The sequence below is a fragment of the Pipra filicauda genome, unplaced genomic scaffold (genome assembly GCF_003945595.2).
Source record: "Pipra filicauda isolate LSUMZ 115617 unplaced genomic scaffold, ASM394559v2 scaffold199_size1391877_pilon, whole genome shotgun sequence".
Taxonomy (NCBI): domain Eukaryota; kingdom Metazoa; phylum Chordata; class Aves; order Passeriformes; family Pipridae; genus Pipra; species Pipra filicauda.
The window spans coordinates 1,327,038-1,342,060 of record NW_024104308.1 but is presented as its reverse complement, the minus strand read 5'-3'; the positions used below and the strand labels follow the sequence as shown (position 1 = coordinate 1,342,060).

At 41.0% G+C, this 15,023-nt stretch overlaps 1 protein-coding gene across 1 annotated transcript in view; it reads left to right on the top strand.

The window, feature by feature from the left end:
• COL4A4 (collagen type IV alpha 4 chain) overlaps positions 1–3,333 on the top strand; it is a 38,408-nt gene extending 35,075 nt beyond the window's left edge. The window contains exons 34-36 of the mRNA XM_039380563.1: positions 1,578–1,685; positions 2,179–2,334; positions 2,957–3,333. Coding sequence (XP_039236497.1) covers positions 1,578–1,685; positions 2,179–2,334; positions 2,957–3,207 — 515 coding nt within the window. The 3' untranslated portion in view covers positions 3,208–3,333. The remainder of the gene's footprint in view (positions 1–1,577; positions 1,686–2,178; positions 2,335–2,956) is intronic.
• The last annotated feature ends 11,690 nt before the right edge of the window (positions 3,334–15,023 follow it).

The window sequence follows — 15,023 nt, the reverse complement described above, 5'->3', positions numbered from 1 at the left end:
TCAGGGAACTGCTAGGTAGGGTTGCCTCTTGGGAAAAAATTCCTGAAGAAAAAGAATGGAGAAGACTTGGTAGTCACAGAACTACAGGAAATCCATCAACTATTATGATGTAAATGCAAGATGGAACTGCATCACAAGATTGCAATGATTATTTAAAGAGATTGGTGATATAAGAATTACACAGAAATAGGAAAGAGCAAGTGTTTGAGGAAGGGCCATTGAGAAAGTTAAGAGGTTTGAGCATCTGTCCTATGAGGAGAGGCTGAGGGAGGGGGAATTGCTCAGCCTGCAGAAGAGAAGGCTCGGGGGAATTTATCCACGTGTGTCAGTACCTGATGGGAAGGACACGGAGACAGTTTCTTCATAGTGGTGTCCAGTGACTGGACAAGAGGTAATGGGCACAAACTGACATACAGGAGATTCTACTTAAATATAAGGAAAAGTTTAATTTACCTATGAAGGTAATTAAATATGGGAACAGCTTGCTTGGAGAAATTACCAAAGTGTCTGTCATTGGAGATACTCAAACCCCAACTGGACAGAGTCTTGAGGCAACCTGCTCTAGCTGATCCTGCTTTGAGGAGAGGGTTAGACTCAAGCCTCAGCAATTCTGTGATTAGAAGTGACATTAGCTTTATGCTGCCAAACCTTGCCACAGTGTCACATAACGCACAGAGGAAAAATAGCAGGAGGAAAATTCTGGTGAGGTGAATTATTCTAAAATGAAGACACAATTTTTCTCAGTTTGGTTACTAATTTGTGATCTGGAGGAATCTACAGAATGGTGTTTTTGAGGAAAAAAGAGAAAGTTTAATTCTGAGATGTATTAATGCTGCTTGACATAGGATAGGCAAGGCCTCCCATGGTGTATTGTGATCAGCTTTGGCAAATTAGGGAGTACTCACTAGAGAGTAAATGAAAGGGTGGGGTCAAAAGCAAGACTGAAGAAACTAGATTTGTTTTTTTGTAGAAAAGAGAAGGCAACAGAACGTAACATGCATGTTAACAGGCTGTGATTGTTCAAAAGTGTTATGCAGAGGATAGTAACCTGTAACTCTTTCTGCCTGTAACATATAAGGGCATTAATGTCTTATTTTCCAGAAGTCCAGATTACAAATTAGGAAAAAAAATGCATTTAAGGTTAGTAAATTCATTTTGTTCTGAGGTTTTTAGGGATCAGCTGAACTCCCTTATGCTGGGAACAATCTGTGAATGCTTATCCCGTTCCAAGCAGAATGACTTCACAGTCCCCACTCACCTTATATTGTTGCCATTTCTCCCATTGCTGGAACTCAATAGAACATATTTATTTGTGGCAACATGCCAAAGAGCGAGGATGCATTCCTAAGGTTACATAGATTTTATGGGAAGAATTAAAAATTTCCAAAGATAAATATTTTCACTTTGACAAGATGGCTTCATTAGCCTGATCACTGGTATGTTTGATATACAAGTGAGAGCATACATCACCTCCATGACTTCACATGTCAGCATTCTTTTACTTAGCAGCTTCTGTCTGTGATCTAAAAAAACTCAGATAATTACTTTCTTTTCAAAAAAACCCCATGATCCTTTAGGTAGAAGAGGACCTGTTGGACCCACTGGACCTATGGGAAGATGTCCTGATAGTGCTTCTCCTGGTCCTCCAGGTGATCAAGGACCACCTGGCTTAGATGGCATCAGAGGTATTAAAACTAAAAATACCAATTTTTATCATGTAAAAAAACCCCTGAGGCTACTAGGAATTACAGGGTTACTGTCTGTGGAACAATGTATAAAAGTGCATAGGGAACAAAGAAACCCGTCAATACCTCAGTGCATGCACAGAGAAGGGAACACTGGATAGATCACCAGAGCAAGGACAAAATACAGATCTCCAGACAAAGCAATATGGTAATAAATCTATAATATAAAATATAAATATAGAGAAACAGTGTTTCAATGCATGTACCACTAACTTGCTGCCTTTTGCTTGCACAGAATCTAAACAGCTTTGGGAAATATTCCTATTATTTTCTTCCTTATAAAGGCTTATGTTAGCGTTTCCAAAAACATGCAAGGGCTGTCCTACATCTTAAGGGAAAAAAAAACCCAACAAAACAAAAACCAGTGGAACAATGCTATTTTTAGATGTTTAAACTTTGTGCATACATTAAGGATAAAGTTCTATTACCACAGGTCATCCTGGGAATCCTGGTCCTCCTGGAGAGACCATCTTTGTGCGAGGGGATCCAGGCGATATCGGCGTTCGAGGGGCACCAGGTAATCCTGGGCAGCGAGGACAACAAGGAGCCAGAGGTCTTCCAGGGAACCAAGGAAGAGAAGGCCCAAAGGGTATGATCTGAGATGTTTTTAAATACAGTATGCACTTATGCCCAGCCCCAAGCAACCGAGCCTTGTGCCCAGGGGATTGCCATTGGAGACCGGGCCAGGCAGGAGGGGCAGAGGCTGGACATTTCCTAGCTCTGCCTGGTTACCTACAGATAAGATAGGGTTGGGGTAGAAGGTGAGAGCAGAGACAGATTCACATGCACTGCTTCCAACAGCTTGTTGGAAGACTCCCCTATCAATCTGAGGATAAGGCAGTAAAATGTTTGAGTTTGCCAAATAGGCAAACCTTGATGCCTCTTTAGGGGTCTTGAGAAACTATGGAAAATGCAGATGTGTTTGAATTAACAGAGTCTCACATCTGCCCCATATCAATAGCTTTGGACTTTCAACAGATCCTTTAGTTTGAAAATAGGAATCTAGATATTCTGTTTCTTCCACACACTGTACAGAAATCCCATCTACACCAATCACTTCCAATCTCTACAAACAGAAAAGTCATAAATTTTAATTCAGCTCAGGACCAGGGAAGAGAGGAGGAAGCGAGCATTTCTTTCTGGGACACTACAGAGCTGAAGTGTCCTAAGCAGCCAGACTTCATTTTATTTATGTTTGGTTTTATTTCCAGGTCCTATGGGGATCCCTGGCCCACAGGGTCCACCTGGTGCTACAGGACAACCAGGAGACCAAGGTTTTCAAGGAAGACCTGGTCCCAGAGGTCCCACAGGTAGTTATGAACCTGTCGTTCACTGTCACTCAACTGTAGCTGTGATCCTTCTATTCACATATAATCATACTAATGTTTACCTGCATACAGACAATTTAAACAAGCTCAGAAAAAAACCCCACAACTGCCAACTTGATTTCTCATTTGAGTAGCGTAAAAATTTCTGAACTAAGTATTTGTTTCTAATGTCACCTCATGTAAGTGATTTCACTTCTCATTCCATTCTTTACTCTAATTTACATGCCTGAAACTTGCTTCCACCTGCACCACAACGGCCACAATCTGCTTTCCATTTTTCAAATCCTTCAGGTTTCATTGGTAAGTTCACAACTATTGATTATTGTTCTTTTTGTGGGACCTCCCTTATGTTCAGATACATTCAACTCTTATTAGAAGGCATTCTTGGTGTAGCTGCCAGGAATAGTAGATACTGCTACAAGGACATAGTTCTAATACCTGCTTCACAAATAGCTCTAGTACCAATATCATGATAGTGCTGTTGAGAAGTCCCATGCTATAATGTCAATTAGAATTGTGAAATCTCTTGTTTCTAGTTAGAATTGGTTTTTTGGTTTTCACTCAAGATGCTCTTCAAACCAAAGGCTTAGCAAAAGCTTGAATTCTAACACTGGATTACTACAGATGCTAAAATCTTCTTCTGACTAAATTATGTCCCAAAATGCAAACAGGCAATAGCTCCCAGTAACTTTCACTATATAAAATGTGGCTATCCTTTATTTTTTTATATTATAATTATTTTAAATGGCTTTTAAGGGCTAGCTTTTTCGGCCTGATTGTTGATGGTCCTGCAGCAACAAAATAGGCAAAATACTATAAAATGTTACATGTGCTAAGGTGCTTGCACCGAAGTTGGGTAGATTTTAGGCTGTAAGTCAAATTAGTTTGGGGCATATTACGACCAGAACTGTACACCAAATATTTGAAACATAAAATTGTTTAGCTTGGAAAAGGCCTTCAAGGTCATTGAATCCAACCATTAACCCAGCACTGCCAAGTCCAGCACTAAACAACATCCCTAAAGGACCACACCAAAGTCAGCTCACGTTTATGTTGACTTTTCGCATGGGAGCCATTAACCAGCCTTCCAATTCACTTTCCTGTTACACATTCCAGGTGACCCTGGTGAACCAGGAAAAGTAGATGATTCATGCCCTAAAATCCCAGGCCCTCCTGGGGAAGCAGGGCAAAGAGGAGAGGATGGCTCTGCAGGATTACCAGGGCCAATAGGCCACCCTGGACCCCATGGTAAGCTCATGTTTTGAAACTGCCTGCACTATATTCCCTTTTCCTAGGCCAGGGAGGGCAAAAGCATGAGGCACTGTTGAGAAAAGAGTTCTTCAAATAGTATTTTTCCTTTTTCCCAACAAATGATAAAGCAATGCCTCAAACCACTTCCATGGTTTAGACATATTTGAAGGATGTTAAAAGTATACATGCTTTAAAATTTAGCAGTAATGAACCCCAAAGCTCTGCTAACCAAAGTCCTAAAAAGACACTGAAGTCAAAGAGGTAGCTACAATAGTGCTCTTTATCTGTTAGGACATGAAAAAGTTACCAGAAAAGAAAACTGACCAAAGAGATCTTAAAAAGAAATTATGAAAAACTGAAACATTCTTCTGACAGATAAAAAGAAAACAAGGGTGATGCTGGTACTGATGATTCCAATAGATAGACATCTTCATGGAAATAAAGCACAGCCTGTCTGCATAGTGTCTTCAGTTTAGATAGTGGAATCCCTCGTGTGGTTTTAGGTATTTCCTACTTGGGAAACTGAAGTTTGTTGTAGTGGCTGCTCTGGACATCCAGTATCTCCGGAGGGAAAATCCATTATATTCTCCCAGGAGATTCCATGCAAGAGTTTCTGTAAAACCAGGTGATATAATGACACATATTTGTACTGGTTTTATGAAAGAAATAAAGAAATACTTAGTAATGCTTCTCCTTTCATTAAGATAGGAGAAGTCCAATTTTCTTCTGGCTTGGAAGGCAAACTGGAAGTTTTACTGGCAAAAGCAATGTGCTTTACTAGAACTTCAGTGTGCTTAAGCTTTGGCAGAATAACTGTGCAATCAACATAGAAATGCTGTTAATTGTTTTGACTGGTTTAGGTTTTCTTAATGAATCTAGTAAAAAATAACATGGGGAAATTTTGACTGTTGTGAGACAACCTTGAATTACTCAGTCTACAGGTTAAATAGCAAAATCTGCAAGGAGTGAAACACACCATTACTGAGAAACAACCGTGGTGGGTGCTGGAGACACACCCTCATCTGAAAACTGGTTTTTATCAAAAGAGGAAAACCACTGCTAAGTGCAATAATACCTGACAAGTGTAAATATTGAATTCAGATTATGTTTTAAGTAGCCAGTGAACAGGCCTATCACTATCTGTGCCCTGCAAATGAGACACAGCTTTTACTGTCACGGCCACACCTCATCTGCTAATGTGTAAAAATATATGGACACATAAGAAATACAGAAAAGTGAGGACAGCAGAAATGTCTTTACCCTTCCCCACTGGATATAGTCCAGTTCTACAGTCCCTCCCTGTTCTGTAAGTACTCCAATAGATCCCTTACTTCAAGGAGAGTTCACTGTGTGTTCTAAGACTTTGGTGAATTGGGTTCTAAGGGATGAGTTATAGATCATGACACAGTACAGATCCTGATGGCAATTCCACAAGAGGCTTGCCTGATAATGTTTGGTAGGGAGTGCTTTAATATCAACTGTAAATGACAAAGCTTCTGGAGAGAGGATGTAAAACCTTATCAGGAGCTGCTGTTACTAAAGTCATGCCTCTGAGCTACTACTGTGGTCACAGAGTGGGTAAATTGTGAAGAGAATTCCCAGCAGAAAGGGGTTCTGCACCTCCCTGGCCTGGTGTCTGTTCTGTGACTGGCCCTTTGTGTTTGGACAATGTATAACCTTAAATGCAGCCATATGAAGGAAAAGCACATCCTTTGTATTTATCTAGGAGGAAAAGGTGAAGAAGGGTCATATGGCCTGCCAGGTCAAGATGGCTTACCAGGGGCACCTGGACCACCAGGTGACCAAGGGAGCAGAGGAGAGCAAGGATATGCTGGGCCACAAGGTAAGAATGGAACATGACTCTGGGGGAGAGATGTGTGAGATGATGGATAGACCTACTCCCCCAGTTCACACATGGATGCATCCACCTCTAGCCTGAGATCCCATGACGCTTTTCCCCCCTCTCAGTTCAAACACTGATATAGAGACATTTGTGAATGATTTCATAACAAGACTTGTTGGAAGAAAATTTATCTCAGCATCCATTATTAAGCAGAAAGGCAATTAACCACAGAGGCTCAGACAGCACATATCAATAGGCATGCATCTCTGAGTCAGGGCTAATGGGGCAACTGTCTGGGAGTAATTAAAATTGTATTTTAACTGTGACTGCTCCTGAATAAATGAAGGGTTTAATACATATGTGAGGAAGGGGCATCGACTGTTACCGCAAAGATTCAAATTCAGTCCAGAAAAGTCATCCTACTGAGTTAGTCTGGGAAATCATTGCCCACCTCCGTTCATTTCTTAATCCATACAGCACAAGACAGAGGCACAATAGAAAACCCAACTGCCAAGCATTCAGTGGCAATGCAGTTCATTTCTCTCCCATAAGAAGGATAACGTAAGTCCACTGGTGTCTCTATTGCCCATGGCAGCCCGTGGAGTTGTATTATATTGAGTCAGGAACTCCTTAGTGAACACTTAACATATAGCTAGTGTGAACTTTTGCTATATTTTATACAAGTAAATTTCTTTTACCTTTCTTCTATGGGTAAGGTCCACCTGGCCAGACTGGTATCCCAGGACCACCAGGCCCCCACACGAGATCTGCAAGTGGATTCTTGCTCGTCCTTCACAGTCAGTCAGACAGAGAACCCCTCTGCCCACAGGGGATGCCAAAATTATGGACTGGCTATAGTTTGCTGTACCTGGAAGGACAAGAGAAAGCCCATAATCAAGATCTTGGTATGTATTGTAGTGATAATTGCTCTCCAGCTAAGGTCTAATATGGTGTGATCTATACAATGAACAATAAGACACGACAAGAATCTTATTTACTACAGTCTCAAAACTAATTTACACTGATGATAATGAACTTGGTTATGCTGCCCTATTATGTGACCCACTAAAAATGGCTTTCTGCTGCAATGCAATTGAATGAAAAACTATTTCTATCTCTAAGTAGTTTTGACTAGAAGTTGGAGAGATGAGTGGTTTATTTCACTTATCCCAGGGAGTAATTCTGTGTTGTCTTTGAAGTGTCTGGAGAGATTTTCCTAGGTCAGAAATCTCATTTGGCCACACTCAAATAGCTCCCTTTTTTACAGTAGAGACAGCTTGGGCAAAAAAGCTGGTTAAGTTGGGTAGTTACAGTTGGACCCTGTAAGTAAGCTTTACAAGTAGATTATGTGTCATGTGTACAGCAGAATTCTGTGCTTTTAAGAGTCAGAAGCTAATATTTTCTGGAAAAGCCAAAGTGAAATTTCTCCCAGAGACAGCTCCTTTTGGTGTCCTGGGTCATTTCTTCTACATCCTCTACAGTTCTGACTAAAATCAGTTGTCTAAATAAACTGCCTGATTTGCAGTCTGAGAAACTGATTGGTGGCAGTTTGCACAGAAAAAGTTGCCTAAATTCTTGTTGACTTGTTATACAAGTCAAAGAAGTCTCAGAGGAGAAAAGATCAAGGACCTAATAAGCTGAACAAAACAGAAGTGTTTAAAAGAGCAATAAAGAGAGATATTTTTAGAATAGCAGTGATGTTTTAAAGTGTTTTCATTGTGTGTTTGGCATTCCCCAGGAGAGCCAGTTGCTAACAGAATGTCTCCTAATAGCAGTGAAAATAAAATTCAAAGAGAACAGAGTCCCCGTCTCCTGTGATTTTGCAGGCATTTTCCCTCCTCAGGCTGCTCCAGATCCTTTATTAGTACTGGAATGGAAAATTATCAGTGATAAACAAAACTGGCTTCTGTACAGAAATGTCACATGTCTTTAATGAAGGTGTTCGGGTTTGGGGGCATTACAGAAATAACACTTCACACACAAAATTCAAGGCAGAACTTTGTGCAGTCATTAGTGTTAACTAAATAGGTCATCATGAAACTGTTCTAAATTCAGTTCTGGAAGAACTTCACCTCTGAAGTATGCTGAAGTATGCACTAGTCACTTCTTAGTTCCCACTGATGTCTGCCTGATGAGAATTTTGCAGGATTGGCTCTGCAAAATCCCTCAATCCTTTTATTTCACTTTGAGATTCGGTGAAACCTTTCTGGAAGGCAATAGAACAGCTGCTGAAATTTCAGCTTAATGCACTGGTAGCAACGGCTTGTCACACTTTACAGAAATTTTCTATTTATCAGCACTGGCATTTGGTTTCTCACTGCTCCTAATGAGTTTGTAAATAGCTAATCTCCTTTTAAACCAGCCACCACCTCTTGCTTAATTTATTTTTCAGCGTTGGCACAGCTAAGAATTTGTTATCATAACTGTTTCCCATGGTGACAAACTACATCATCTTTAAATACTGGATTGTGACACAGTTAAATATTATTGGTCAAAGGAAGACACTTACTGGTAAAAAAGTCTCTGTTTTCCATATAACCAGCTGTTTTGGTAAAGGTCTGGGAGGTTTAAGATCTGTGAATTACCTAACTGCTGTTAAGATACACAGTTTTGCAGCAACATTGGCCAGGATGCTATTTTCAACTTACCTAGAAGTGGAGTAATTTGCATCATTTGTTATTATTTTCAGGTCTGGCAGGATCTTGTCTCCCTGTGTTTAGTACCATGCCCTTTGCTTACTGTAACATCAACCAAGTGTGTTACTATGCCAGCCGAAACGACAAGTCCTACTGGTTATCCAGCGCTGCTCCTTTGCCGATGGCGCCGCTCTCCGAAGAGGAAATCCAGCCATACATCAGCAGATGTGCTGTGTGTGAGGCCCCAGCCCAGGCAGTGGCAGTTCACAGCCAAGATGAGTCAATTCCTCCCTGCCCAGTGAACTGGAGGAGCCTCTGGATAGGATATTCCTTTCTGATGGTGAGACTCTGGGCGCGCCATCGTATAGAAAAGTTTCTTTCGCACGGCTTTTGTGTTCTGAACGTTCAAAGATTTTTTAGGTAAATTATCTGATGCCTACTGGACATTAAAAAGGAAAATTCACAACAAGAAACAAGATGAGGGTTAGTTCCAAATTGCAGAACCTGGCTGTAGCTGCATTTCTGTACTCACAGCCTTAAAACACACATTTCTTAAAATTACAAAGGCTTTGCCTGCTTGTCTGGAATAAACAATGGGATTTTCAGGTACAAAGACACAGTTTTCAGAACTAGAGCTCCAGGTCTGTTTAATGCCATCCTCAAGTTACATTTGCAGCAGTTTGGATAACAGAATTGTTCAGAATCAACCCAGACTTCTTCTTTCTTCAGTTTGATAAATACCTGAAAAATAAGTGAGCTGGCTCTAGACTTTTGAAATTAACTCATTACAGAGCAAATTAAGATTTTCTCCAGCAAAAAAAGCTTACTCTAATTTAAGATTACCAAACCAGTACAATTAAAAGCAAATAAAGTAAGAAAAAAGACAGATTAACATAATTTACCTATTTTTCATGCACAGTTGTCAAGTTCTCTCATTGTTCTTTCCAGCACACTGGATCTGGTGATCAGGGTGGTGGACAGTCCCTTATGTCACCTGGAAGTTGCCTAGAAGACTTCAGATCAGCACCATTCATCGAATGCCAGGGCCAGCGGGGGACATGTCAATTTTTTGCTAATGAATACAGTTTCTGGCTGACAACTGTGATGCCTGAACTGCAGTTTGCATCAGCCCCTCTGTCAGGAACTCTTAAAGAAGGACAAGAGCAGAGGAAAAAAATCAGTAGATGCCAGGTATGCCTGAAGCATGGCTAACAAGCAAACTAGAAGTGGACAGCCAGACTTGCCTAAGGATAAACAACACGATAAAGGTTTAAACAGCATTTCATATTTGAATGTGTTTGAAAGTGTGCAGAACTCTTCTCTTTGTTGGAATGGATATATAAGACTGAAAGATGAAGGATCTGTTGAGCCACCCATCTACACACATCTACAGGTAGAAAAATCTAGTATAAATTAATTAATTTTAAAAAAAATAAACTCTGTCAACATTGGAGTCCACTACCATAAAGTACAGGGAACAGGGTGAGCTTGGAGGGTTGAGTCAAGTTGGGAATACCAAGGACACCATACCTGTTGTGCAAGACAGTGGATTTCTTGTTAGAAGTGGCATTTACAGCAGGAAGAGTATGTGCATTTATATGGTATATTACAAATATTTATCCATATCTATAGAAATGTGCAAATATATAAATGTCAAAGCCCTGTAGCTGAATTTCCCAAGCAAAAGAAACTCTGCACATCCTGTTTCTGAGGGAAGGGGGGAAATGTAATTGTTAAAAAAAATCTCATAATAAAAACAATGAAGATGAAAGCCTTTACCATTGCTGTACTGACCAAACTGTGAAAGAACTGTTAATTGGGCTTTCATAAGCGACAAAAAAGTTGCAAATCCATTTAATAGCAGATTATGTAAGAAAATGAAATTAGTTGAGATAACAAATCCTTAAAAAGCTATATCTATATTTACAATTAATTTCTAAGAGCAGTTACATTAAATGATTAAGCTCCAATCCAAGTAGCTGAAGAAACAAAGCAGTTTCTAGTATTAATTGAAAAGAAACAGTGGGATGTTGATAAAATGGGTGAACTTATATGAGTGATGAATATAAGAAGTGTTAGGAAAACAAATTTTGTTCATTTTTTGCTTCTTTGTTTGTAAATACACCACCAAAACAAGCATCATCACCTTTGAGATCCTTATAGAATGATAGCACTAGAGGTGCTCTTTATTTTTCAAAGCACTGGTTGTTAAAACATTCGTAAGCCAAAGCACTAATCACCTTTTGAAAAAGTTAAAACACATTTATACCTCCTTCATTCAGGTATAAAACCAGAACTATTCAATGCATATTTGAATCATGGGAAACATCTGAAAACACAGACTGCAAATGGAGAATCCATCATGTGCAGAAGGACCACAAATGCTCCTTTTACCACTTAAATAAGCTACATTTTACTAGAATGGAATCAAAAGCTTTTCCCAGCTCTCTTTATTTCAATTTGTGTTCACTGAGGTGCCCCCAGCAAAAGGATTTTCAAGGAAACCACGATCCTCGTCCAAGAGTCCTAATTCAAAGCAAACTCCCTCTGAAGCCATCACGAGTACAACAGGCTGATCAGCCAATTTAAAAGCTGGATACACAAACTCAAAGAGCAGGAAAGACAGACATTCCAGTCTCAGCCAGAGGAAAATAAAACAGTCAGAGGGTAAGTCCATTCAAGTGTAAATACACCTGACTGTGCAACTTCCTCCTGACAAACCAGCCAAACCTCTCTGATCGGCCAGGCTTACTTGGGCCCACTGACTCCCCTGCTCTGTCACCTGGGCAAGGGTCAGGAGTCCTCTTGGGGCATGTCCCATCCCCACCTGTCCCAGGGAACATTTCCATCTTGGTCCCAGTGCCTGCTGGGACAGGGGACACCTCGGTTCACTCCTTGGTGATCCTGGCTGGACACGGCAGATGTGACACAGCACACGTGACACACCACACAGTCTCCTGGGGAGGGACCAATCCCTGCTGTTGAACTCTATGAAGGAATTCACTCCCCTCCTGGCTTCAGACAGCACCCCACACCCAGGGGAGAGCAGCACTCCTGTTCGACATAAAATCCAGTGTCTCAACTCTTCAAGGTGCTGAGTAGCTCAGGAGCTTCCTGTGGGAAGAAAGCAGCATGTGGAGAGGAGACTGGGCTGCAGTCACCTGTTCTTCAAGGTGTGCAAACTGTATTTCCAAAAAGGCCACAGCTGAAGCCACAAGGGGCTGGTAGCTTCAGCTTATGTGAACAGTCACAGACAAACACCCAACTTCCTCAGGTAATGTCTCCCTTTCCTCGGTGGATTTAGGTAATTCCATGTTAGGATCTCATGAATGAGCTTTACCTGGCAGTACTCACCAGCTCCTCCATCACTCATTTGCAGCTTCCTTTCAGGTGAGAAACTCTCTGGAGAAAGGTTGTGGCTTTGCTGGAATGCAAAGTGAGGCTTTTGGTACAAACTGCACTGAGGTAAACAATAAATAAAACCTTATACATTATGTTATTGCAAACTTTGTCATTGAGACAAGTTGAAGACAACAGGGAATAAAATGGGACTTTGGAATCGGATCTGTGCCTAACTTGAACAAATATACAGAAAAATCTTAAAAACATCTGAAAGATTCAACAAAAAGACCAACAATAATTTAACTAAGCCATTTCACAGTATTTTACCATCTTGCTCTTTTGTTTTAAAAATATCACTCAAAACAGTCATATTTCTATATTATTTTGAGGCAGAGTTTTTGCACCTCTGCCAGTTACATTTTACTAGGGTCTATAAGAACATACAACCCTGAGATTAGCTCAGTTAGTTAGAGCATGGTGCTAATATAAGAGATGTATTTTTAAGCTACCACTGATGTATCAAATATTTCATAGGTGTGCAGATCCCTGTTTCATGCTCAGCTGACTCCATAAGGCATTTGTCAGAAATATTGTACTAATTCAAAATGAAATTGCAGATAAATGGCTTAGTATTCCACAGCAAGTAAGACAGACCAAAGTATAAAGCAGCAGATGCTTTAACTTTGCCATCATTTGTCCAGTGACTATAAGCAAAAAAATAGGTGGTAAATTATTCATAGGGAACCTAATTATGAAATTAAGTGTGAAAAGGCAGAGCTGAAACCGTTTATGAGAAAAACCCGTAAAAACTCCGAAAAGCCTTGTGCTAATCCTTAAAGTCCAATTTACCCTTCCTATTGCATTCCAGAGCTTTGGATCTTGTGTAGGCCCAGTGAAGAAGTGAATTTTATCCTAAACAGCAGGCAGGATATTAACAGCAACACAGAAAATTATGCTGGCTGCACTCGGAGGTCATTGGAATTACAGCCATTTGGGGTGAACTGCCCTGGAACTCAATTTAGAACCAGTAATTTGCAATGAGGTGACTTTCCCACCCCCTGGCAAACCATGGCCTCTGTGTGGCCAGGGAGCAGGGAAAGTGCCTGGCTCTGCCTCCTGGTAAATCCTCAGGGCAGGTGGCAGCTTTTTCTCCCTCACACCAGGATTTCTAGACCATAACTGGTGGAGTTAAAACACTGAATACCCTGAACCCTGTTCTGCTCTTAAGAAATACAGCTATTTTTGCTTCATTTGGTGTTCTTCATAAGACAAGGAAGGAGATACGCAAACCTAATACTGAAAATGTCACTTGAATGTCATCTTTTGGTGTATACAAAGTGTCAAAAGGGAGAGAGAGACAAAAGCAGAACTGACATCAGGCACCACTGATTTTATCACAGTGGTGCTGTACTGTAAAAATGGTATTTTCAAACTGTACTTCAAATTCATTTGTGTACAGCAGAACTTTCTGGATGTGTAGTCCACAATACACATGCAAAGAACAGGTATCAGAACGATATCATCAGAACGATGTTTTAGCTCCAGACAGAGAGGGTGCTTGGCTGGGCCTGTGAGCAGAGACAACCTGCAACTTCTTACAGAAGCTGTGCCCCAGCCCTGGCCAGGTCTGCTGCTCCAGGTCCCTGCTTGTCAAGTGCTGTCACATCAGCAACACTGTGTGCCTGAGAGTTGAACTCCCGTGGGGAGCTCGCCCTGGCTGGCAGCCACATCTGTCCAGCTGCTTCACCCCCCCATGCAGGACAGGAGAGAAAACAGGAGGAAAGAGAACAAGAAAACTCATTGGTCAGAATATAGACAAGGAAATCACTCACCAAGTACTGTTGGGGGCTAAGCACACTCAGCTCAGGGAATTTAATTTATTGTCAATTAGCATAAATTGACCGATTCAGGTTTCGGGGAAAAGGTTGACAAACCTTAACAGACCTTTCCTCCCAATTTCCCAGGCTCAACTGCACTCCTGACCCTGCTCTGCTCCCTTGTCACTGCTGTAGGTGACACTCAGTGCCTTCAGTGAGGCAAGAGGTAGTGAGGAACTTGTAGGAGGGTGGGAGTTGTTCCAGGCACAAAGTAGTTTCTCTGTGCTGCCCCCTCCTTCTCACTCTTTCTGTGCTCTGACATTATTCCTTCATGGGCTGCAGCCCTTTGTTGGGAGTACCTGCTCTGGCATGAGCCATTCCCAGAATCACATTATTATTTGCAACAAGTTTAAGCAAAATTGGTCCAGGAATTCTTCCAGGGTTAAACCCTTAACCAAAAAACTCTCTCCTACTTTGGCTGGTTCATAAGCACCAAAGAAAAACAAAAGTATCAATGCAGTCAAAACATGAATGCCTACAGTCCATACATTTTTTGCCTGTATTTAACACAAATAAAGCAGAGCTTTTATCCATCACCCCAAGCTGCTCACTTGTTAGAAAAAGATCCAGTGGGGCCATATACAGAAAAATGCTGTGCAGATGAGGACTTCTGTTCTAAGGCTTGACCTACATTAGAACTGGGCAAGAAAGAAAAAAACATTCAAGACCATGGGGAGGATCTGTAATGGGGAACAGTTATTTGCAAGAAAAAGGATCTTTCCAAAGCCAGCTGTGAAGAGCAGCAGTCAGGCAAGCAAAGAGCCCATCAGCCTTCACTCCAAAACAATAAGAATATTCTGACAACTCTGGTAAGATCTTTCCAGCAGGTGAGGCAATTGCTTCATCAAACTGGGGATCTGTTTCATGACTGGATCTGATTTCAGAAATCAGCATTTTAAACTGACCAAACAACAAAACCAGGCATTGAAATTCTGCCCACCCGAACCATCTGGAAAATTAGCCAGGTGGAGGAAAAAAATCACCATCAGCACTCCAACAGA